Source organism: Ambystoma mexicanum, chromosome 12 (genome assembly GCF_040938575.1).
Source record: "Ambystoma mexicanum isolate Mex_15411 chromosome 12, UKY_AmexF1_1, whole genome shotgun sequence".
NCBI lineage: Eukaryota > Metazoa > Chordata > Amphibia > Caudata > Ambystomatidae > Ambystoma > Ambystoma mexicanum.
The window spans coordinates 636407285-636430653 of record NC_090936.1 but is presented as its reverse complement, the minus strand read 5'-3'; the positions used below and the strand labels follow the sequence as shown (position 1 = coordinate 636430653).

At 44.9% G+C, this 23369-nt stretch overlaps 1 protein-coding gene across 1 annotated transcript in view; it reads left to right on the top strand.

The window, feature by feature from the left end:
* IQUB (IQ motif and ubiquitin domain containing) overlaps positions 1-23369 on the top strand; it is a 548499-nt gene that overhangs the window by 164486 nt on the left and 360644 nt on the right. The window contains exon 3 of the mRNA XM_069629104.1: positions 19362-19496. Within this exon, the coding sequence (XP_069485205.1) occupies positions 19362-19496 (135 nt within the window). The remainder of the gene's footprint in view (positions 1-19361; positions 19497-23369) is intronic.

The window sequence follows — 23369 nt, the reverse complement described above, 5'->3', positions numbered from 1 at the left end:
TTCATCCAGGTCCGCCCATTTTTTGAGATTTTTGGAGTGGGTGACTTTGCTGTACCCCTCCATGGCTGTGCACACTCTGTGTTTCGGTCCCCAGCTAGAACTATATTGGTGACACTGGTGTCTATTTTGATCATTTCTAACAATGAGGCCAATATCAAAAGGAAAGATTGAAGTTCTAAACAGGCGGGGTTCCAATAGATGTTAATAATCACCCAAACGGGTTCTTTTAGAGTCACAATTTAAATGGACTCTGCAAGCCTTAATTCCCTTGGGGTTCATGAAAATCGGGATACGTTTTTATTGCTTGATTTTTTTTTTAAAGGCCATCAAGAGACCACCTGAGGGTCTCCCTTTTGCTTTTTGTAGGGCTGGTAAGCAATCCATTGTAAAACTCTCGATTTCAATAGGGTTTACCAGCCAAGTTTCCTGCAATAATAATATGTCGCTTAGTTCAAACAAATAATCATGCATGGCCCTATCTTTAAAGGTATTGGATCCCTGTGTGTTCCAATTACTGAATGCAATCCCTTTCTTCTAAAGCTGCTGGGATCCCACTACCAGCTTCTGAAAAAACTGGGAAAGATTTTATGGCAGGAGGGTTAAAGCATTATCTTGTATCTTTTGACCGTTAATTTCTCCTCTTTCCTCAATTTTTGCAGCGGCCTGACAGTCTCCCCCCCCCCCCCTTTGTTGTTTGTCCTTTATGGCCCCTTTACTAATAAGGTGGCCTTGAACACGATCCCTTGACTCATTAATAGAGCCCTGCAGACCCTGACGCTCTAGCTGTCTCTATGTGTTCAAGATAGCTGTCTTTGCCCTCTTTGATGTAAGTGCCACTTCCACAAAATAAGGATCTTGTGCAAGGGGGAATGTCACAGCCTCTATATCGTCCGAAGAAAATAGATAGAGGTTGCTTACTTTTTTAAAGACCCTAAGGATCACAGATCTACTAAGTGATTTATGGTATTTGGTATTTTTTAAAAGTCTTAACCAGGCCTTTGGGATGGTGAAGTCCTTTATATCCTCTGCAGCAATCGATTCTGATGGCAGTTCGACGACTTGATAGGTTGCGCTGGTTCCCACTTGTGTTGGATGGGTAGTAATCATTGATGATTTCCCCAAACCATTCCACATACCAGTTCTTTTAGAGGGGTTTTCTTGATCCAGTTCCGGTAGTACTGCGGAAATTACTCTTACTGGCTCAGCCGATGGATTTTTGCATCTTTTTTACCTGATGGCAGAAAGATCAGGGCCAGCTTTATGTTGGCCCCACTGTATGTGATTTGTGTCTTATTATCTGCAACTTTCTGCTTCGTCGGTGGGGGCTTCTTCTTCAGGAATATCGGGCCCATTTTATTTTGTCTGGCAAGTCTCTTCCTGAATGTTTTGAGCAAGATGGGTTCAATCCATTGTCTTTTGTTTCCAATTTCGAAGATTTACAGTGCCCCTGTAATCCCTCTTGAACTTTTGCCAGACCAGTCCTCAGGTCTGTTTGAAGGCCTATACTCATACTTATAGGTTCAACTTTGTCTTCTGTTACATCATGTTGGATGTTATGCAATTTTCTTGAACGTTTCCCAGGGTTCCCTGATTTGTTCCCTTTAGCGTACAACAATGATGGTTGCGTTGGTCTGGTTGTAATAAAAATATCTTTGCTTTCGTTGCCTTGGTGATCTTCAGTGGTAGGTGACAAGTTCTTCTCTTTATGAGCATTTACTCCAATGCTAACAGCAATTGCTTTATTTAAATTGTTTGATTTTTTCAGATCTTTCTTTGTTCTTAGTTGAGGAGTTCTTGATCTTTTTCTTCCCGTTGTCGCTTTCTCATTTTCCTTCGGCCTCTATAACTCGGACAATTTGTAGGTTTCCAGATTGGTTCAGATTCAACTGGTTTTGCTAGTATAACCCCCATGTTGTGACGTGGAAGTTTTCCACTATTATTTCGATCTCCTCATCTACCACATTTGCCATTCTCCGAAACTCCTCCAGAGTGGATTCCGAAAGAGGGGTGTCATCAAAAATTGGATTCAGGACAATATCATGCTTTTCCACCTCTCCCTGCAGGGAATATTTTAATTTTTAAAAGCTGTATTACCTCACCTAAGAGACTGTGGCTGTCTTCTTCTGCCTTTTTCTTAAGGTTTGATGAGTTTTGAATTGAAGAGATATCCAAACCCTGTTTCGTCAACTCAATTCTCACATCTCGCAATGAGGGAATAATGTTTGAATTAATGGCATATCCCAGACCCACCAGTGTGGATTCACACTTTGCTGTGTCGTTGTTAGTTCCAGAAGTATCCCTGCTTGGGACTGTACTTCTGTTTTAAGGAGTTCAAAAACTAAGACTAAGGGATTCAGCACAAGGTTAAAAGCCTTCAAGGTTCCTTCTTTAAGGTCATCCTTATCTACAGGGTTCCCTGTTTTTAATGGTGTTTCACTTCCCATATTTTCTCTTGATGTATCGTTATTGGCTGCTGTATCTGCCTGAGGAATGGACAAGTGTCCTACTCCGGTAATCAGAATGTCTGAGGCCTTTGCCATTCTCATAGATGGAAGATGAACCTCTGTACTTGATAATGGAGTTTGTAATGCCTGAGAGGCAACCCAGGACGAGTCTGAATCGCCCTCAATGTCATTTAGGCTTTTATTCCTCTTTCTTCCAAAGTGATCTTGATCTTTTATTTTCTTTTGTATCTTTGTATCTTTGTGGTCATGACTGTGTATTCCAATCCACGTTTCCAACGTTGTACAAAAACAGATTGGATGCTCTGCTCTGCTTCTCGCTCCCTCGGCTGATCATGCGTGGCTTGGGCATGCACTTCTGCCTGTGTTATCGCTGAGCCGTTGTAGGGTGGGTGGAGTATATCCACTGAGGCAGCTGGAGAGACCACTAGTATCCGACATAAGCGTACTGTGAAGTTTCATGTCCTTTGCCTCTGGATTAATCACTTTCGCAAGAGCGGCCTACACAAAAGCCTACACAGGATTGAGCTTCCACTCCTTTAAGAAACAGTGACCTAGGGGTTAAGAGCTCACAAAATTTCCACAGACTAATATGATTAAGAGAACTGCTATAGTCAATGGTGACCCCACCTATAAGCCCAAAATATGAGTGGCGTTCCTGAGATCGATTTCAGGTCACGTCATAATGGGGATAACTCAAAGATGTGAAGAAGTCCCCAACCTCCGCACTTCTCACAGTCCGTACAGTCAATTCCGTTAAGAGCAACCTGGTAGATTTGCGCAAGCTCACTATTGAAATAGGCACTGCGCTTTCAAATTAGGGATAGTAGAGTGCAATACTAGGAAAGAGCGTTGATATTTTGTTTATAAGCGCTTGCAAGGTAATTTACCAACAAGCTTACCATGATTGGGTACTTCCCTGAATGGGAATCAGCTTCACATGCCCTCCAGTATGCAGTCTTACTTCCCTGCTGCGTTTTAGTGACACACGCAGTTGTCCTCAAGTACACCCAGTAAGTCACTGTCTCCGTCCCACGTCCCGCCAAACAGAACCTCCTCGCCATTTCTCCTCTGGCCTTACGCCGCAAGGACGATGAGGGCGTGCTCATCAGAACAGCTGATGCAGTTCCGTTCTCGGCACGTCTGTGCAGGTTAAAGGGACAGATGAATGAAATGAAATCCACTTGCTGCGTTGCAATGATACGTGTAGAGAATACTTTAACACGTCCAAAAGAGAGCGCCAAAAGCCAAACAGAAGCTCCTCACCCTTTCTCCTCAGGGCCAGTAATATCAGGGCCACAAGAGTAAGGTTGTCTCTTTTCTGTTTGTGCAATTCACAGCGAACAAACACTATATTCAAATTAATTATCCCCTGAAGTCCATATTCAGCCCTCCTAGCATTCTACTTTCTAATGGTTTCTGATGTTAGATTCACATTCAGTCCTGCTCAATTTATTTGAGGCCATAAAGTGTTCCTTTCTGCTTTGAAATTCACAGGTGGGACTGCTGGACCTGATTTTGCTTTTAAGTGTCTGCCCTTAGTAAAAATACTTTCGGTGTCTTTGCTTCATAAAGTGTCTAGTTTTTATTTAATGAAATGTCTAGGACTAATTATAACTAAATAATTTCACCCACTGAAGTCTTGCATTGCCACAGACTCCTAGACATGGCACTTCCATAAAGCCTTTAAGTGCACACTGGGGCATTCTCTTTCAACTGTCCCTCCCCCCACCGTCTTCCCTCTTGCTCTACACTCCTACGACTATTCCCCACTGCACGTTCCTGCCATTTAACCAGCCAGCCTGAACCCCTCCACACTCTTCCTGCTTCCTTATCCTCGAACTGCCCTCCTCAACCCAACCTTTCAACTTCCTCCATCCCTCACCCCTTCACAACGTCTCTCGAATTACCCTTTTCCACATCTATTCACGTCCTACCACTCTCTTTCCTTTTGCTCCTCTACTTACTCCACGTCCCTCCACTTCAGCATACCAATAGGGAACTGCCCCTCATCCCATTTCATTTGGCCTCCTGTTTCCTCTTCACCACCATTCTCTCCCATTCCTCTCCCACATCCATTTTAAGTCTTCCCTCCACAGATCAGGATGGGACTGCGCTCGCTTTCTCTTACCCTTATCCTCAATCTAGTTAAACCTCTCCTCCTACTTGGTGAGCCCTCTGTCTTGTTTTTCTCTAAGTGTGCTTTGAATGTGGCCTCATATATTCAGTGGGCAGCTGCAGAGACAGACACATGCAAACAATGCCACATTGTGGTAATGATTACCAGGCGATGCCGAGAGAGTGAACAATCTTTATTCTACGCGCCGGTGAACTGCTGAGCACAGGATAATTCCATTGTGCATTCCAATTGGAGAGTGCGCTCCGGGATGGAGCTGCATGGCTCCATTACACTGTCCTTTCCAGGACACAACATCTCTCCCTTTCGGGCAACCACAAAAGTCACTTACAGTTCTGTGTTCTTATATTTCTTCTATCAGACGCACAGGTCTTCTGATGCATCTTGTCAGTCTTACCCAACGTTCTTCCAGCACTTTTTCAGCTTCTTCCCTCAAAGACTCATCATGTGATGCTGCTGTGTTATCTTCCTCACAATCTTCTTGATCTTGTTCCTTGTACGGCTTGAAGTGAGACACATTTCGAGTGACCAATCGCCCAGAGGAGCAAGCAGTTATCATTGTTCCTTTCGCGTGAGATACCATCAGAAGATCAGGATCAAATCTTAAATCCGCCCTTTCATCCTGCCGTCTGCATATGAGAACTTTGTCTCCCACTTGAAAGTTGGAACTCTTGGCTCGTCTTCTGCTGTCTGCGTAGTCTTTCATATCCAGCTTCATGCAGGCATCTGTTTCTCAAAGTTGTTTTGTGTCCTCAGTTGGCTCACTTGTGAGCTAAGGAAGTCTGGTTCTGATCTTTCTGCCGAACAGTAGTTCTGAAGGACATTTCCCGGTCGTGCCATGTGGTGGTTTCTGTAATCCCTGAGCATGTTGCACAAAGCTCGATTAAGTGACATGGACCATACTTAGTTTTGCTGGCGAACTCTTTTTCAAACTGCTCATGAACTTCTCCTCCATGCTGTTTGCTTGCTTCGTGTGTTCTTTGAGGGGGGCGCTGGTGGTAACAAAGTCTCGAAGATACCAACTGCAGTAGCTTGCCATGCCTAGGAACAACCTAACTGCACTCACTTCTTTGGGGGGCGAGATTTCCGAGATAGCAGAAACCTTGCTAGGGTCAGGGCTCATTCCTTCACGTGAGAAAATGTGACCATAGAACTTGAGGTGAGACTTGTGGAAGGCACACATTTCACGGTTTGCCTGCCGAATGTCCACACATGTGTGTATTTTATCTGATGAACCTCTCTTGAAACGTCCACACTGAGCATCTGACACGCCTTGCACACATAGGGTGTGGGTGCTCACCTTTGGGACGTAGATCTGGGATGTATCTATAGGCTGAAAATTAATCAATTTACCACCTGCCAGCTACGTCTTGACCTCCTTACAACTCCCCTATTTGTTAGATTGATTTCGATACTAGGGTGGAATTCAAGATTTGTTGAATTTCTTTTTGTTTTTGTTTAGCTTTCTTCAAACACAGGAGGGTAGCCAGGTAGCAAGTTTGAATATACTAACTTTTGATATATGCAAATATTGTGGAAATTGTATTCCCTTTCTTTGTTGTTTTATGCCTATTGTACTTTGCATTATGCTGTATATAACAGAATAAGTATTTTGTATATTGTCAAATTTATTTTTGTTTTCACCTTGGGGGAATGAAATACCCCCACTTCATGTATGACTCATTAGTCTATAATACAATGAAAGGGTATAATTTGTATATGCCTATCTTTTCTATGTCATATTAATTTGCTTTTTGACCTAGCCCACTACAGCCTTCAGTCTCATTCATTGTGCGGTTAACAAGTTCTACCAAATCAGACTTCTAAATGGTCCACTTGGGGACTATCTCCTTTGTTTAGAAGCTCTCTTGGGAACAGCCACTATCGGGGACACCCATGGTGTCGGACCGTTAGCCGGTTCTATTATGCTTTCACTCAGTAGACACTGTGGGCCTCATTACAAGTATGGCGGAGCGGGGACAAAATTGGTGGTAATGGAATTACTGCTAATATTCCCGCTCCGCAATACTAAGAGTATGGCCCTGGAGTGGAGGATTTACCTCCAGCATGCTGCTGGAGGTAAATCCTCCAACCCACTGCTGAAAAATCTGCAAAATCGGAGGAATTACTGCAGCGGGATTACCTGCACCGTAATGCCGCCAGAAAAGCCCCATAGAGTCCTATGGACTCATAAAAAATGGGGATTTACACTGCCACCACCACCGCCACTGGGGGTAGATCTCTGTCTTTGGCTGGGGCCTCCCTCTGGAACAGCCTCCCTGCCACTCTAAAACTTGAGGAGAACCATCTCCAGTTCCGGAAGCACCTCAAGACCTTCCTCTTTTCTTCTGTCTTTGCTACCCCTCTCCCCTGCTGATCTGTTCTCTCTTGGCACCGTGCACATGGCCACCCTCTGTCCTCTGGGCCCAGGTACCTGCTCACCCTGCCACCCTCCCGCACTGCCTCCGGGCCACACCTTGCACTGGGGTCTGTATCTGTACCCATACAGCCCCCCCTTTTTTCTTCCTGCACTTATCAGACCTACCCTGTCTGCTGCCTTAAACCTACCATTTGCAAATTGGTGGATGCACTAAAACTGTTTGTTGCCTTTATTATTTATTTATTGTTATTTATCTGTTTATCCTCTGCTTCGCGCTTTCCACTTCTCCCCCTTCCATGCACTTTTCCCCTCCCCCTCTCCCATGCACTTGCGCGTTCTCAATGTCACTGGGCCTAGTAAGATCGCTGTTTTGTTCTCCACTGTTCCCCTCCCCTGCCTTGTCGCGCTCTGAAACACTTGTGTACGAGCGCGATAGAAATGAAATATCAATATCAATATTATTCAGTGGTAATTTCTCCAGACCAAGTTGTGGTAACAGTAATTCATTTGGGCAGTATTCCGGCGGATTTACCACCGGAATACCACCCAACTCGTAATGAGGAATTTTATATCCTTTTCTGCAACCAGTTGTAGGTGGATCAGTATTCTCCCCGGGTGTTGGGCTACAGGCGTTATGGATTCGTCGATGTGAAGTGTCAAAGGATCTCCTTTGAGGCACCGAATACCTTCGCACAGAGGCGAAAGCTTGTATGATCGAGGGGCAGTGTTAAGAGCAGCGGGGTGGGGGCGACCCAGTAGGTTACTCCCAGGGCTTCCACCTGTAGTATGTGAGGTTCAGCGTGTGTGCACATTCCATTGTATTGTGATGTTGTGGAGAACCTCCCATGATTTCACACTGGGCCTTTTGCTGTCCACTTGAAGACCTTCAAGTTAGATGGTATTAACTGTGGAGGAGGTGTCCTTTTGCGATATTCTGACATAGACATGATATTTAGAGTGGCGCCTGTGTCGATGACGAATTTGGCTTGGTGATCCCCTACCAGCAGGTTGATGGTGCTCTCAGGTGAGGTCGTCAGCTCGTTCATCATGTAGGCATAGTCATGCTGGGTTGGCTCTCTGGAAGGTGAGGGCGATGAAGATCTTCCTGTCACTTGTCTGATGTGCCTCACAAGATCTCGTTGTGCACATGCATCTCTTACAAGACCAGCATTGTGCATGTCGTGCTCATGTTTTGCAGGCCTGAGGTTGTGTCCTTCAGGCTGTCCAGGTGTGGGGGTGCAAACAACTGCCAGGTGGTTTTCCCAGCCACAATTGGTGCCAGTATGTCCAAATGCAGGACACTTCACACTTTCTTGATGAAGGAAAGAGAGGCCACATCGATAACATCTCACAGACAGATCAGGTCCCCTGGACGTGTTTCCACTTGATATGATATGATATGATATGAAATGGCATTTGTAACGCGCCTATACACAAGTGTTTCAAGGCGCGACGAGGCAGGGAGGGGGGAACAAGGGGAAGACAGACAACGATCCTACTAGGCCAGGTGTCATTCAGACCACGCAAGTGCAGGGGTAGGGGGAAGGGAAAAAGTGCAAGGGGAAGTGGGGGGGGAGTGCAGTACAAATAAGTAGAATAGAAATAAAATAGGGCCAGCTGGTGGCAAGTGCAAGGTAAGTTCAGACAAGTGCTGGGGGGGGGGGCTGTAGGGATACAGAGACAGTCCCGCAGTGCAGGGGTTGCCAGGGAGGCAGTGCAAGTGACGAGTGACTGGGCCCAGGACCGAGGTCGGTGAGAGTGGCCCAGTTGCAGAATCAGTGCAGTTTAGGTGAAGAATTTAGCAGGGGAGAGGGCGAGAGAAAGCAGAAGTGAAGAGGAAGGTTTTGAGGTGCTTCCGGAACCGGAGATGGTTCTCCTCAAGTTTCAGGGAGGCAGGAAGGCTGTTCCAGAGGGAGGCCCCTGCCGCGGAGAGAGATCTACCCCCAGCTCGTTGCTTCGAGAAGCGGCTGACCCTGAGGGAGTTGGAGACGGATGAGCGTAGGGCTCGGGAAGGAAGATATTTAGGAAGAGAGAGTTGAAGGTATTTAGGCCCCAGGCCCCAGAAGGCCTTGTGGGCAATGCAGAGGGTTTTGAACTTAATCCTCGCAGCCACTGGGAGCCAGTGTAGAGATTTCAGTCCTGGAGAGATACGGTCCCTGGGCTTGAGGCCAAGGACAAGTCTCGCAGTTCGGTTCTGGATGATTTGCAGAGGGCGGTGAGTGGAGGCAGGCAGATTAAGATAGAGGCTGTTACAGTAGTCCAGCTTTGAGAGAACCAGGGCTCGGGAGACAGTGAGCTTCTGGGGGAAGGAGAGGAAGGGAAGAATACCTCTGAGGAGGTGCAGCTGATAATGTGACTTCTTAGAGACGTCAGATATATGAGGAGAGAAGGAGAGTGTGGAGTCCTGAGGTTTTTTGCCTTGCAGGTAGGAGCAGGAAGAGGGCCAAGAGAGGCCGGCCAGAGAGCTGCAGGGAAGGAGGGAGTGGGTGTGCCGATGAGTAGGATCTCAGTCTTACTAGCATTAAGGCAGAGGTCATTGGCAGCACACCATTCCTGGATAGCAGACAGACAGTCAGAGATGAGGGAGGGAGAGGAGGAGGCCGAGGGTAGCCTGAAAATGAGCTGGGTATCGTCCGCATAGCACTGAAAGTTGGGGCAGAGGGCGGCGATGCGGTGGGCAAGGAGTGCCAGATACTGGTTGAACAGCCAGGGAGAGAGATTAGATCCCTGGGGAACGCCACAGGTGGAGAAAAAGATGTCAGAGAGGAAGGACCCAAGTTGGACCTGGGAGGGTCGATTGGAAAGGAAACACACATGTTGACTTGTGTATTTACTTCGAGTTTCTTGTGAGATTTTAATATTTGTTCTCTTCCAGAGACCTTGGTGGTCTCGATTTGCAAAGCCTGTGTGTCCGGTCTGGATTCCGTCCTGACCATTTGTAGTATGGTGGCCAGAGGGAGCAGTTCTCAGAGTAATTCCTTTCTAAAGGATGACGACAAGCATCCTTGAATGATCCTTAATCTGATTGCCTCCTCATTCATTAATTTATGGAATTCACAGTGCGCCACTAGTTTGTGAAGATGAGTTGCGGAGGCGTCCATGGATCTGCCCACTAATTGGCATGCCTTGCTGAAGGTGTGTCTCTTGTGGTCAAGGTTGCGTTGTGGCTCAAAGTATGTGCTTAGTGTTGCTTTGAGAACTGAGTACGTTTTAACCTCTTCTGGTGGGAAAATACGTATGAGGTCTTCTACCTCATCTCCAACTAGATCCATCAGCAGTCTCCTAGCACATTTGTTGGGTGCATTTTCATCATGAACTTGTAGGTCATTTTCAAACCTCCTTATCCATCTCTCCCAGGGTGGTCCTAGTGCTTGCTGGTCACCCATGTGAAACGGCCCAGGTCGGCGAAAGGCTGCTGCGCGCGCACCTCTTCTTTATTTAGCTCAACTTCTGACATCTCAGGAATAAAAGATTCTTTCTTGCGCCTTGAGATTCGACTTGTGCTGTAAAGTCTAAGCTGAGACTGTCTTCAGTGAAGGAGAAATCTCACCTTCGTCACCATTGTCTGTGTGCTTTGAATGTGGCCTCAGATATTCAATGGGCAGATGCAGAGAAAGATACCTGCACACAATGCCACGTTGTGGTAATGATTACCAGGAGATACAGAGAGAGTGAACTATCTTTACTCTTCTCGCCAGCGGACTGCAGAGTACGGGATGATTCCAATGCGCTTGCGCGAGCATTGCAATTGGCTGTGTACTCCGTGATAACACTGCCCTTTCCAGGACATGACACCCTCTTTTATGCTTCAGAAATGTTTTATATTCCTGTCTTTTCATTCAATTTCACCAGAATTGTAGTGTGAAATGGGCCTTTTCGACCTATTTTTAAAAGAATTCTCTAAGTGGAAATCCACTGTGAATTCTTCTAATTTTGCTTCGCCGCTTGCTCTGATCGCTCTAAAAATCCACTAATTGCCACAGTGTATTATGCTTTTTCTTTTCATAGACCCAATAGTGCCCATTGTTGCCCCACCATGACCTCTACCTTGCTATATCGCTATTACTCTACCTCCTTCCTTAGCTAACACCCGCCTCATTATGACCCTGCAGGTCTGGTAATAAAGTGCAGGTATTAACTTATAGCAGCACTTTACCGTACTGACCGAGTACAAGTATGCCGGTGGAGGTAACCTGACTCACCTCCAGCCGGTAGCTGCATTTGCTGGTTTCCTGGCGGATCTTCCACCAGGATACCACCAGGATACTAGCAAACCTATAATGAGGCCCACTGTTTGTAATGGCTTGGTCTTTTCCCTGCAGGACCTCCACAGCATTGCATCTTCATCCATGTGTGTTTCATGCCATAGAAAACCAAATCCATGTGCATCCTCATTTGCAGCTCTTCAGATCTACCCTTTATCATCGAGACGTGGCTTGCCGAAGAACATTTTGCAATCATTCTCGAAGCTCTATTCCCTCCTGCTGCAGAGCCACCATGAAAATGTGGCTGAAACAAATTTAAAGGAGATATAGCATTGTTATTAGGAAGTGCCTTTTTTTATATACGGTACAATTTGTATTACATGCCGTCAGTGTGTGTGAAATAAAGTCAAGTCTGATGATGAGGGAAAAGGAAGGAAAAAAACACTTTCTATGTAAATCTTATTCACCAGGAGATGGCCGCACAGCACATGGGTAAAAACATCCTCTGTAATATGCATCCGACACAAATATTCCCTGTCATCTTCGAAAGACTCATCAATTCCTTTGCAACACATTATGAAGTCTCTTTACCCCATTTGCAAGCTTCACATCAAATATGCGGGTATGCACGTTTTCATTGCGGAAACAGCACTAATGATTGTAAGCAAAAGCTCATAATAATTTTAATATGGAAAGTGTGTTGTTCTGCTTATTCTGTTATTCTAGCACATTAAAATTGTTTACTTCAAATGGATTGTGTCTTCCCACATATTCCTTACCTTTGATATTTCCTAATATCCAGCTTGCTGCCTCAGAATTTTTTTTTCAGTAGAGGGTGCTGTGCTTCGATGCCTGGTCGAGTAGATGTCCCTCGGAGGCCTCCGTCTTGACGTCGACGTCATCACAGGTAGAAGTAGCTCGCGCAGCGCCCGTTGCTCAGTTCTGTTTTTCCACGCTTCAAAGCTTCGGTAATGTAACGCTTGGTTCCGTGTGATACTTCGATTTTCTTCGTGTTTTCTGAGAAAATTCATCGAGTTTTCGACGAGATGGCTTCTTCATCGGCTCCGTCTACTCCTTGGTCGGTATTTAAAAAGTGCTGGGACTGCAGTGCTAAAATGTCTGTGACAGACTTGCACAGGATGTGCCTGTGGTGTCTAGGGTCCGAACATCCGTGTTCGGAGTTTGACAAATGCATATTGATGACGGCGAAGGGCTTCAGAGAGCGCAGAGGGAAGTTGGAGAGAGGTAAGCCTAAAAAATCTATTACCCCCTCCTTCGTCTCCTCGTTATAAAAACATAAACGCTCCCGTTCCTGTTCGCAAAGTGGGTCGCATCATTCCTAGTCTTCGAGGCATGGCAAAAATAGGCACAATAGGTCGACGTCCACTTCCTCATCTAGTTCACCCGAATGGGTCGTTTGTCCCTCAAAAAATAGTACCCTGGCTCTATGGGAGGAATTCAGACTTAGTATAATGAAGGTGTTCGAGAACGCGGCCTTGCCCCCCTCGACAACACCTAGAGGCTATACCCCAGACAAAACACCCGGGAAGCACAGGAGCCGTGAGTCTTCGAACCCGGCCATGGAAACTCCTCTAGAGCGATCTCATCCCTCGAGTCGTGAGAAGGCCTCCATGAAACACAAAAAATCGTTGTCATCGACGCCGAATGAAACCCATACGGCAAGCCCAAAAAGTGTGTCTTTGACGCCCTCGGCCCCAAAGTGGAAGGAGAAGCCATTGACACCACGAGTGTCGACCTCCTCAATGCCGTATATCCCAATTCCTTCGACACTATCGTCGAAGACCTTGACGTTTATGTCGAAGCCATCGATGACTTTGTGGAAACCTTCCAAGCCGTCGAAAGTTTTGTCGAAGCTGTCGACGTCAACATCAACGATTTCGACACTGTCCGCTCCCATTATGACGTCTATATTGCCTTCTTCTTTTGAGAAGATTTGTACACCGCAACCTCGCTAAGAGTATTTCAAAACTCTTTTTTCAATTTATGAAGATGCAGAAGAGTCATCTGAGGAGGAAAGACCATTTGGTCTGCAATATTGGACACCTTCTGTACTAGAGGAACTCCTATCAGAAGAGTCTTGTATGAAAAACCTGCAGGACTGTCTTCATGAGGCAAGTGGCATCGACACTGCCCCTGAAATTGATTTTGGTAAGGCAGATCCAGGAGATCATGCTGAGGGCGCATGTATAGACAACTCATGACAATAGTCATGGAATACATGGGATGATCTAGACCCACACCTGTTTCGAACAGGACGATGTAACGGACATATTGGATAAAGGACCACAGAAAAACCCAATTGTCCCATTTCATAGGGCTCTGCAGAGAAGGGTAACTTCCAACTGGGAAACACCTGAGGTTGTCCCGGCAGTAAATGAGAGGCTAACAGCCAAATACAGAGCTTCAACTTCTGATCCTCTATACCTTTCAAAACATCTAATACCAGAAAGCCTGATAGTACAGGCAGCAACTTTTCCTGGCAGACAAAATGCCTTCTCATGATTCCACAAGATAGGGATGATAAAAGATATGATGCCATGGCCAAGAAAGTTTTCTCGGCCGGTAGTATGGGGTTAAAATCTGCTAATGCTACGTGCACGCTGACGAGATTTACCCACACCCTTTTGGACTGTATTGCTATTGCGGCTGACCACATCCCCGAATGGGAGAACAAGATGGTTTCTTGAACATTGTCAAGGATGGGAAGGACACTACATGTGAATCCCTCCAGACTGGTCTCAACTCTGTTGACAGCATTAGCAGAGGCATGGCGGCTAGTACAGTGAGCCGCAGGATTGTGTTGTTGAATAAGTCAGGATTTTCCCCAGACGTTCAATCCAGACTTCTGAAAATTCCCTTTGATGGCACACATCTTTTTGGGAATAAAGCTGATGAAAGTTTGAAGAAGCTGCAAACTTCCAAAGCGGTGGCCAAACCCCTCGGCGCTACAATAAGGCAAACTCCAAACTGCCCTGGAGGGGTAGGTCCTTTTGCTATTGTGTCGCATTCGGAAAAGGCAGAGGGCATCCAGCTCAAAGAGATCAAAGATGATTCCCCTTGGTGGACGGGGTAGAGGTACTAAGACCGCAACAACAGGGGCTGCCTTACCTTCAGCCACTGCGTCAGCCACTCCAAAAACTCTCTGAGGTCTTCGTTCACAAGACTGCAGTAGGAGGCAGGTTGTCACAGCATCTGACAGAATGGCCGGCTAATTCTTCAGATGCCTGGGCATTGGAAACAATTGCCCAAGGTTACTGCCTACCCTTCCTGCAAAAACATGAGTCATCCACCTGGGAAAAACTCTTTGAAGGTTCCAGATCCGCTCCTTATGCAGGAGACTTTAACCCTGCTGGAGAAAGGTGCTATAGAACCAGTACCTGTAACTGAGAGGAACAAGGGTTGGTACTCCCATTATTTTCTAATTCCAAAGAAGGACGGAGGATTGAGACCCATCTTGGACTTAAGAGACTTGAACAAGTTCCTCAGGAAGGACAAGTTCAAGGTGGTAACCCTTTCTCATATCCTTCAGGCCCTCGAGCTTCAGGATTGGATGGTATCATTGGACCTCCAGGATGCTTACTTTCATGTGCCGATCCATCACAAGCACAGACAGTACCTGAGGTTCGCCGTTGGCAACTCTCACTATCAGTTTCAGGTTCTGCTATTTGGGCTAACCTCCGGTCTCATGGCATCCTGCATTTTTCTGGTGCTAGAGGCTCGACTGAGAATGAGATCTCTCCAGTGGGCTCTCAGGACCCAGTGGTCACAATTCTCAGGAAGGAAGTCAGATCTCCTACAAATCCCAAGCAGAGTCTCACTGGATCTTCATTGTTGGGCCTGTCAGCAGAACATCTTGAAAGGAGAACCGTTTTGGCAACCATGGCCAGAGAAAACAGTAGATACGGACGCGTCACTCGGGGTGGGGAGCCCATACCAACGATTTGACCATCAGCGGTCGTTGGTGTCCATGGGAGTCCAAACTACATATCCACCTTTTAGAGCTGAGGGCAATCAGACTAGCGCTGAAGGCCTTTCTGCCCTCTGTACGGGGAAAGAATATCCTGATAATGACGGACAACACAGTGGCCATCTACTAACTCAACAAAAGAGGAGGTGTAGGGTCGCTTCCACTTTGCAGAGAGGCAATGCAGCTCTGTTTCTGGGCAATACAAGAAGGAATCTCTCTATTGGCAGTTCACCTAGCTGGAGAGAAGAACACAACGGCGGACGCTCTGATCAGGCAGAGCGCAGTCTGCCACGAGTGGGAACTAGCTCAGGAAGTCCTTCAGGAGATCTTCACCCTTTGGGGAACCCCTCAAGTGGATCTGTTTGCGACCGGTGCCAACTGGAAGTGCAAACTGTTCTACTCAAGGGAATTTGTGGACTGGGAATGTCCACTTCTTTGCGCGTTTCCTCGCGTCCCCATCATTCCTCACGTAATAAGGAGGTTGAGAAGGTTCAGGAAATCCATGATCCTAATTGTCCCAGATTGGGCCAGGAGAATGTGGTACCCGGACCTTCTGGACAAGCCCATTTGCCCTCCGATTAGTCTTCCACAAAGAGAGGACCTTCACTCTCTCTCTCAAGAGAGAGAGGAGGGTCAGGTTCCCCATCCGGATATCAGTACTCTCAGCCGTCATGCATGGTTTCTGAGAGACTGAGATACAACGATTGGGACCTCCCGGATGACGTAATAGAGGTTTTGCTTTCAACCAGAAGGTCAGCAACCAAATCATTATATCGCTGCTGTTGGAATAAGTTATGCAACTGGTGTAGAGATAAGAATGTTGACCCTTTCTCATGCAATACACCAATGGTGTTATCTTTTCTTTTGCACTTGACAAATCTAGGGCTCCAGATTGGCACCATCAAGGGTTATCTAGCAGCGCTTTCCATCTTCAAGCGCACTGCAGAGGAAGTCTCCTATTTTAAGATTCCTCTGGTAATTCAATTCTTAAAGTGATTAACTAATGTTTATCCTCCGACTCCCTTTCAAGTCCCACTGTGGGATCTCAATTTGGTTTTAAACTTTCTAATGGGTGCTCCTTTTGAGCCTCTTCATTCTTGTCCATTAAGCCTTCTTACCTTGAAAACTGTTTTCTTAGTGGCTATAACATCTGCCCAAAGGGTGAATGAGCTACAGGCTTTATCCTGCAAGCCTCCTCATACTGTTTTTCCTTAAGACAGAGTGGTATTAAAGGTGAAGCCTAACTTTCTCCCCAAAGTTGTTTCTGAATTTCACATCCCTCAGAAAAGAACTTTACCATGCTTTTATCCTCTGCCACAGCCAGGGAAAGAGGAAGAAAGACTTCACAGACTCGACCCTAGGAGTTTTTGCATTACCAGATTGGCAAAACTGAGACAGAATTATCAGTTGTTTGTGGGCTATACAGGTCATAAATTGGCTCTAGCCATCACCAGACAAACCATCTCTAGATGGATTATTATAACAATTTCAGAATGTTAAAAAACTTACTGGTAAAGACCCCCCAGAACATCTAAGGGCTCTCTCGACCAGGGGTGTGGCAACTTTGTCTGCTTTGCAGAGGGGAGTTCCAATAATGGATATTTGTGCAGCTGCCACATTGTCGTCTGCACATACCTTTACAAAATACTACAGTCTGGATTCCTCCACTAGCAAAGATTCTGTATTTGGAAAAGCAGTACTGCACTCTGTGCATACTTGATCACTTGAATTTTACTCCATCCTCCAAATTATGTAACTGCTTTGGGAGTGTATCAAAGATAAGGAATACGTGGGAGGCAATAATCCCTTCGAAGAACAAGTTACTTACCCATGGTAATGTTCTTTCAACTGGATGTTCCTCCCACATATTCCTTATCGACCCTCCCATCCTACCCCACAGTAAAACTTCCCTTGTGGTTACAGTCCCCCCTTCTGATAATCTGAGGAGTTATGAAGATACTGCTCCCTCTGGCCTGTCTTGGTTAGGTTTCCCTTCTTTCTCTGAAGAAATGGTTTCTAAAGCTTTGCTTAAGATTAAGTCCTGCTCTCCTGCCGATCCACTCTCACTCGGAGTGATGAAACAACTATCTGTCGACCTTTTAGGTGAGTGTACAACTGCTATCAATCTCTCCTGTCATTCAGGAATTGTCTCAGCTGAACTTAAGGCCGCTCCTGTCATTCCTCCTCTTAAGAAACCGTCCTTGGACCCATCCCTTCCTTCTAATTTTCGTCCTATCTCTCTCCTCCCCTGTCTCATGAAACTTCTTGAGTCACTGGTTTCTCTGCTACTGTCTTCCTTTTTGGAGTCATCCAGGATGCTTGACCCGGACCAGTCTGGTTTTCGCCCTGGCAGAGGAACAGAAAGTGTTCTGGTCTCTGTACAGAACAATATGGCCAGGCTAGTAGATCAGGGCAGTGACAGTGCCCTGCTCCTTTTATATCTTTCAGCGGCGTTCGACACCATCGATCATGCCATCCTGCTCACGCACCTGGCCCAGATCGGTGTCTCGGGCCAGGTATTGACCTGGTTTGGCTCCTTCTTGGCTGACAGAACCCAAACTCTTTCCTTGCCACCTTTCTTTTCTAAACCCTCACATCTCAGTTGTGGTGTCCCCCAGGGTTCTGCCTTGTCCCCTATTCTTTTCAATATCTACATATTTTTGCTGGTTCACCTCATTAGCTCCCTCGGCATCAGGTGCTATTCGTTCACGGACGATACCCAGCTGTTGATCCGTTTAGATCTCGATCCGGCTGGGGTGTTCCGTGTGTCTCTACAAGTGCCTGACTGCCGTTGGTGAGTGGATGGGCCATAACTGGCTGAAATTCAATGGGGACAAGACTGAGGTGCTGGTGGTGGGTTCCCCTCCTGATCCTTCACTATGGATTGCTTCTTTCTGGCACTCCTCTCTCAGCCCTCTCCCAGGGCCTTCCCCCAAGGTTAAAAATCTTGGAATGATTATTTCAGCTGATCTCTCCCTACCGGCCAAAGTAGCCTCGGTCTGTCAGCAGGGTCACTTTCAGCTTAAAATATTGGGAAAAGTGCTCCATCTGATCCCAGCACCACTCCGTCCGCCTGTAGTGGCAGCTATGATTCTTAGCAGGCTGGATTATTGCAAATCCCTGTATCTAGCGCAACCCAAGGGATTGATTGGCAGGCTACAACGACTTCAGAATTTGGCGGCAAGTTTAGCAACGGGCACCCCCTATGGATCCTATATAACCATGGTGCTATGCTCTCTTCATTGGCTGCCCGTGGTACAACGTATCCAGTTTAAGGCCCTCTGTATCGTTCATCGGGCTGTGAATGGCCTAGGCGTTGAGTACCTATCTGCAAAATGTATGCGATATGTCTCCAATTGCCCTTTACGATCAGCCTCTTCTGGTATGCTTTCCATACCCCTCTATCGCCGCTCCCGAATGGTTGGCTGCGCCTTCTCTGTGTCAGCGGCATCGCTGTGGAACAGCCTCCCTTCTACTATTAAACATTTGCCTAATCATCTGGGTTTTCAGAAGGCTCTGAAGACATCTTTTCTGAACTTTTGAAGACATCTTTTCTGAACTTTTGTCTCTGATCATGCTCGTTGTGGTCCTCTTTCTCTCCAGCGCAAAGATACCTTCGGATGAACGTCCGCTATATAAATCACCATAATATAACACCATAACATAACAGTCTGCGCTCTCTCAAGGGGAGTAACCGTCTAACTCAAGACAGTGCTTTGCTCTTCAAAACAGAACCTGGCAATGGGCGCTGCACGAGCTACTTATAAATGTGATGACTTCGACGTCAAGACGGAGGCCTCCGAGGGACATCAACTCGACCAGGCATCGGCGCACAGCGCCTTCTACTGAAAATAAAATTCCGAGGCAGCAAGCTGGATATTGGGAAATATCAAAGATCAGGAATGCGTGGGAGGAACATCCAGTCGAAAGAACGTTACCATGGGTAAGTAACTTGTTCGTTCGCATCACCTGCTGTTTAACCCTTTGATACCTCCTAAACCCCTTCTGTCCTGTTTTTTTTTTAAATCATTTGGCGTTCTTGTAATTATTTGAACACTTTTAATAAATGTCATGTCAAAATCCCTTAAATCGCTGATTCTTTGTTATTATTGATAATTAACTTGATTTTCTATTTTTGTAACTAAAAGCTTTCAGCAAAAAACAAATGTTTGTTCTGTTCTTCCATTAGTTAAGGTCATGGTGGTTCCTGATGGTCAAGTGATCACAAAGGCTTTTACCATTGGCCTGGATATGGGGATGCTGAAAGAATACTTTGCATCTCAGTTTAAGATCCCACAGACAGTCCTGCAAATCATGTTTGAAGGTATGTAAAACAAGCACATCAAATACCTTTACTGCCCTTGGAAGAGGTACTATGGTGTTTGAGTCTTCGATTTGCTTGACTGATTTTTGCAACCTGAATTCAAACTTTTTTATGTGAGGGGGTCCCCCACCCCAAACCTACGCCCTTCCCTCTCCCACTCCCCACACCTAGTATACCTCCCTACCCCACATACACATATAGATGTATATGTAATTGGTCGAATCGACCAAAAGTCGTTGACCAAACTGTAAACTTTCAAAAGAAATTCTGTAACAATGCATCACCCTTGGCTAGATGCCATTCAGCATCCAGTCAGTTTAACAAATGACTCTCTTTATCGGGAGTACTTCTTATTGTTATAAAATATTTTGAAAAAGTTGAAATAAATATGGAGGCCCCAAAATCTCAAACATAGCTGGCCGAAAGATGCAAGGAGTAACACCCTTGTTACATCCTATGTCCAACTCCTCCTGCGTGTAAGTCCTTAGATCCCTTAATTCGCATAAAGGACTTGCATCCAGCTCCTCAATGCGCATTAGGTGGCAGGCACATTCCCTACATTTGAAGAGGCATTTTAGAACTACCAGTTCACAGGCTGCAAGGTGCATAGTGGCAGTGATAGACCTAAAGGGGCCAGGCAATGCAGTTCATTTTGTTACGTTTCTGACCCAGACTTCACAGCCACAGTTTATGCGGAAGAAACTGCCAGCACAAAGTCATTCACAAATGTAAATTCTCTTTTGATAATTGTGCAGCCTTTTGTTTCACTTATATATGAACTTTGTCCACTCATGTGCAAGGAAAGCTCTGTGAGTCAGAGCATTGCTGTGGGTATTCTTTGAGGATGCTTGGAATTCTATTTTGTGATAATCTGTATACTGGGAGTAATATATAAGTATATCAGCCCATCCTGATGATTCATGGCACGTTTTTCTTCCACAAAGAAACATTCCAGAAAGGACTGTGAAGAATCCTACAGATCCCTCACTAAAACCCTGCCTAATGTCTCCTCCCAGGTGGCCAGGAGAGGGCAGACACCTCCTGATCCAACCCTGGGGATGCTGTAATGTGGGAAGATCACCTGGGCGGAGACGGGGCCCACACTATTGTGGAGATTCCATGGGATGAGGTGCAGTATTTTTCCTCTCAAGGGAATAATTTACTGCTATGCCAGAGGAGGTTAGGGCTTATTGTCATTTTAATATTGCTCCTGCTAAAACTAAGGTTGTAACACCCAAAGAAAGAATCTTTTTTTATCCCTAAAATCACATTGTCCTAAATATCAAGGGTACACTAAAAGGAATAGTGAAAGTGTTGCCTTCTCTACCACATCTTCCTCTAATAGAGTTAAAACTTGTGGCTCCTCTGTTACAAATACTAAGGGAATTAAATCTACCCTTAAAAAGTTACAAGAAGTGAGAAAACCTAACTTTGAGAACGTGAACTACATGTTTCAGAATCCCAGTTGTTTCTGTTAGGAGCCATTCCCTTACTTCTTAGACTAGGTAGGGAATTCCCTGATGGAGTAGACCCAGCAAGGATTTATTTGCATCTTTTCCTTTTAATAAAATGGTTAATTCTAAGAAACATACAAGCAGTTGTCTGCCTCGCATTACAGATCCCTCACATATGGTGTCGGGTGGGATGCAATTAGCTTGATACAAACCAGGGGTCCACTTAGTAGTTTAGGAGCAATCTTCCTGCATGAAAATAATAGTATATACAACAGAGGTAGAGGAATTTGTTATACACAGAAATAGAGATACAATTTCTCAATTGAAACCACATATATTAGATCAATAGGCCTTTTTCCATAGACCATCAATAATTACTTTTTTCACCAAAACCCTTCTCTAATAATAAGAGTATCAGATTATCATCCACAGTCTTAGAGCAGACTTACTTTGATCTTAGTACATAAATCCAAAACTCCTTCTCTTTCGATAACCCCACCTGATATTGAGATTAGTGAAGGTGAGGATTCCCAGATATCATATTGAGGAAGACAGAAAATCATACTCGGAGGTTTGTGAAGAGTACTGGAGAAAGTATTATTTTTATTTATTTATTTATTTAAAGTTGTTTTTAGTTCATAGAACATTTACAACAATTATATACATATTAAATCTTACAGATACTTCTTATCGACATACAATTCAATTTGACAATATAACAATTAATACAATCATCTTATTTCATCGCCATAAAACATCAGCACATGCCTCTAATTATTACCATAAGAACAGATGTCACTATATATTATTTCATCTTGATTTAATCATAGACATCGCTGCCAGCCAAACATTGTATAGAACAATAATCATTGCTTGAGAAGAAGTGTTTAGGCAATAGTTCCAAAAATGCACGGAGGAGACAAACTCATAACTCATGACATTCAGTCAAGATGTGTTGTACGGTCTCTAGATTGCTCTCAATCTCGCAAATCCGACACACGCGTTGATTAGAAGCCAATTTCCACATAGAACCAAAAGTGGATCTTACCGGCAACAAGTTCAATCGCATGAGTAGTCTAAATCTGTGAACTTTAGGACACTGGCATTTTATTAGGTAAAACTTAGGGGACATATACCTGTACACTATGCCCTCCAGATACTTGTAATTATGGAGGCCACTCAGGTGACAATTCAACCATGATTTTTTCTTAGCTTTATTTTTAAAGGCATTTTTGATACCGTTATATCTGCCACATGTCGAGCTTTTCAAGGACCAATTTAATTAGTCGTAAGAACTCATACACAAGGCATCATACATTCTATTCATTCTTATATCATTTTTTAAAGAAATAACACCTTTCCCAATGATTCTAAGCATTGCGCTATCAGAATGACTCAATATTTTCAAAGGGAGTAGGGCTCTTTGACATTTAGCCAATGCCTTAAGCGACATCAAACCTAATTTGACTTTTATGTAGTGCATTGGACATGAAGGCGGCAATCTCAATTAGGTCTGCCAAAAGTAGCCCTTAACCTTGTCTAGCCAGGTCATATTTTCCATAGTGAGGCCCTCAAGCCCATATGTCACTTCTGGAAGAAACCACTGGGTATATAGAAGCATGATACCTTTCAATGTGTAACCTGCATAATCAAAAACATACTTACTCACTAGCGAGGTTATTTGTTTAGTGCGTACGGTCCTGCTATCAATTAAAGATGTATATCCGCGTTTCCAATCCACCTCAATGCAAAGATCTCTATAGACATTGGTATATTCAACAATTCCCCAACTATTAGTGATAGCTGTCCTATTAGTCTTTCTGGAGGACACTAGCATAGTTTTGGTTTTTTTAAGGTAAATACTCATATCATGTTCCAAGCACAAATCCCCTAATTCTTTCAGCATATCTTTCATTCCTTTAAGGATATGATCAATTAACACAAGATCATCCGCATTTAGTAATGCTGAGGTCTGGGTGATCGCAAATCTAGCTGGGCAATGTGCATGTCTCTCCAAACGGTGTATCAAATCAGCTGTATACAAATTAAAAAGTAATGCAGCCAAAAGGCATCCTTGCTTAACACCCTTATTGATTTTGATAGGGCAAGATAAGAGTCCATTGTTAGCAAGATGAACTCTTGCAGTATTGTTTTGATGGAGCTTAATAGGAATCTCTGATAGCTATTCTGGGCATTGATATTTACATAGGATTTCCCACAATTTATTTTTATTAACCTTGTCAAATGCTTGACTAAAATCAACAAAGGTCACATATATTGAAGGGCTGTGATGCTGTTTAGCTCTAGTCAAGATGGCGTCAATAAGCCTAATATTATCAATGGTGCTGAATCCAGCACGGAAGCCGGATTGATATGGATGGAGTATCTGCTTAATATTGGTCCAACACTAAAGATTATC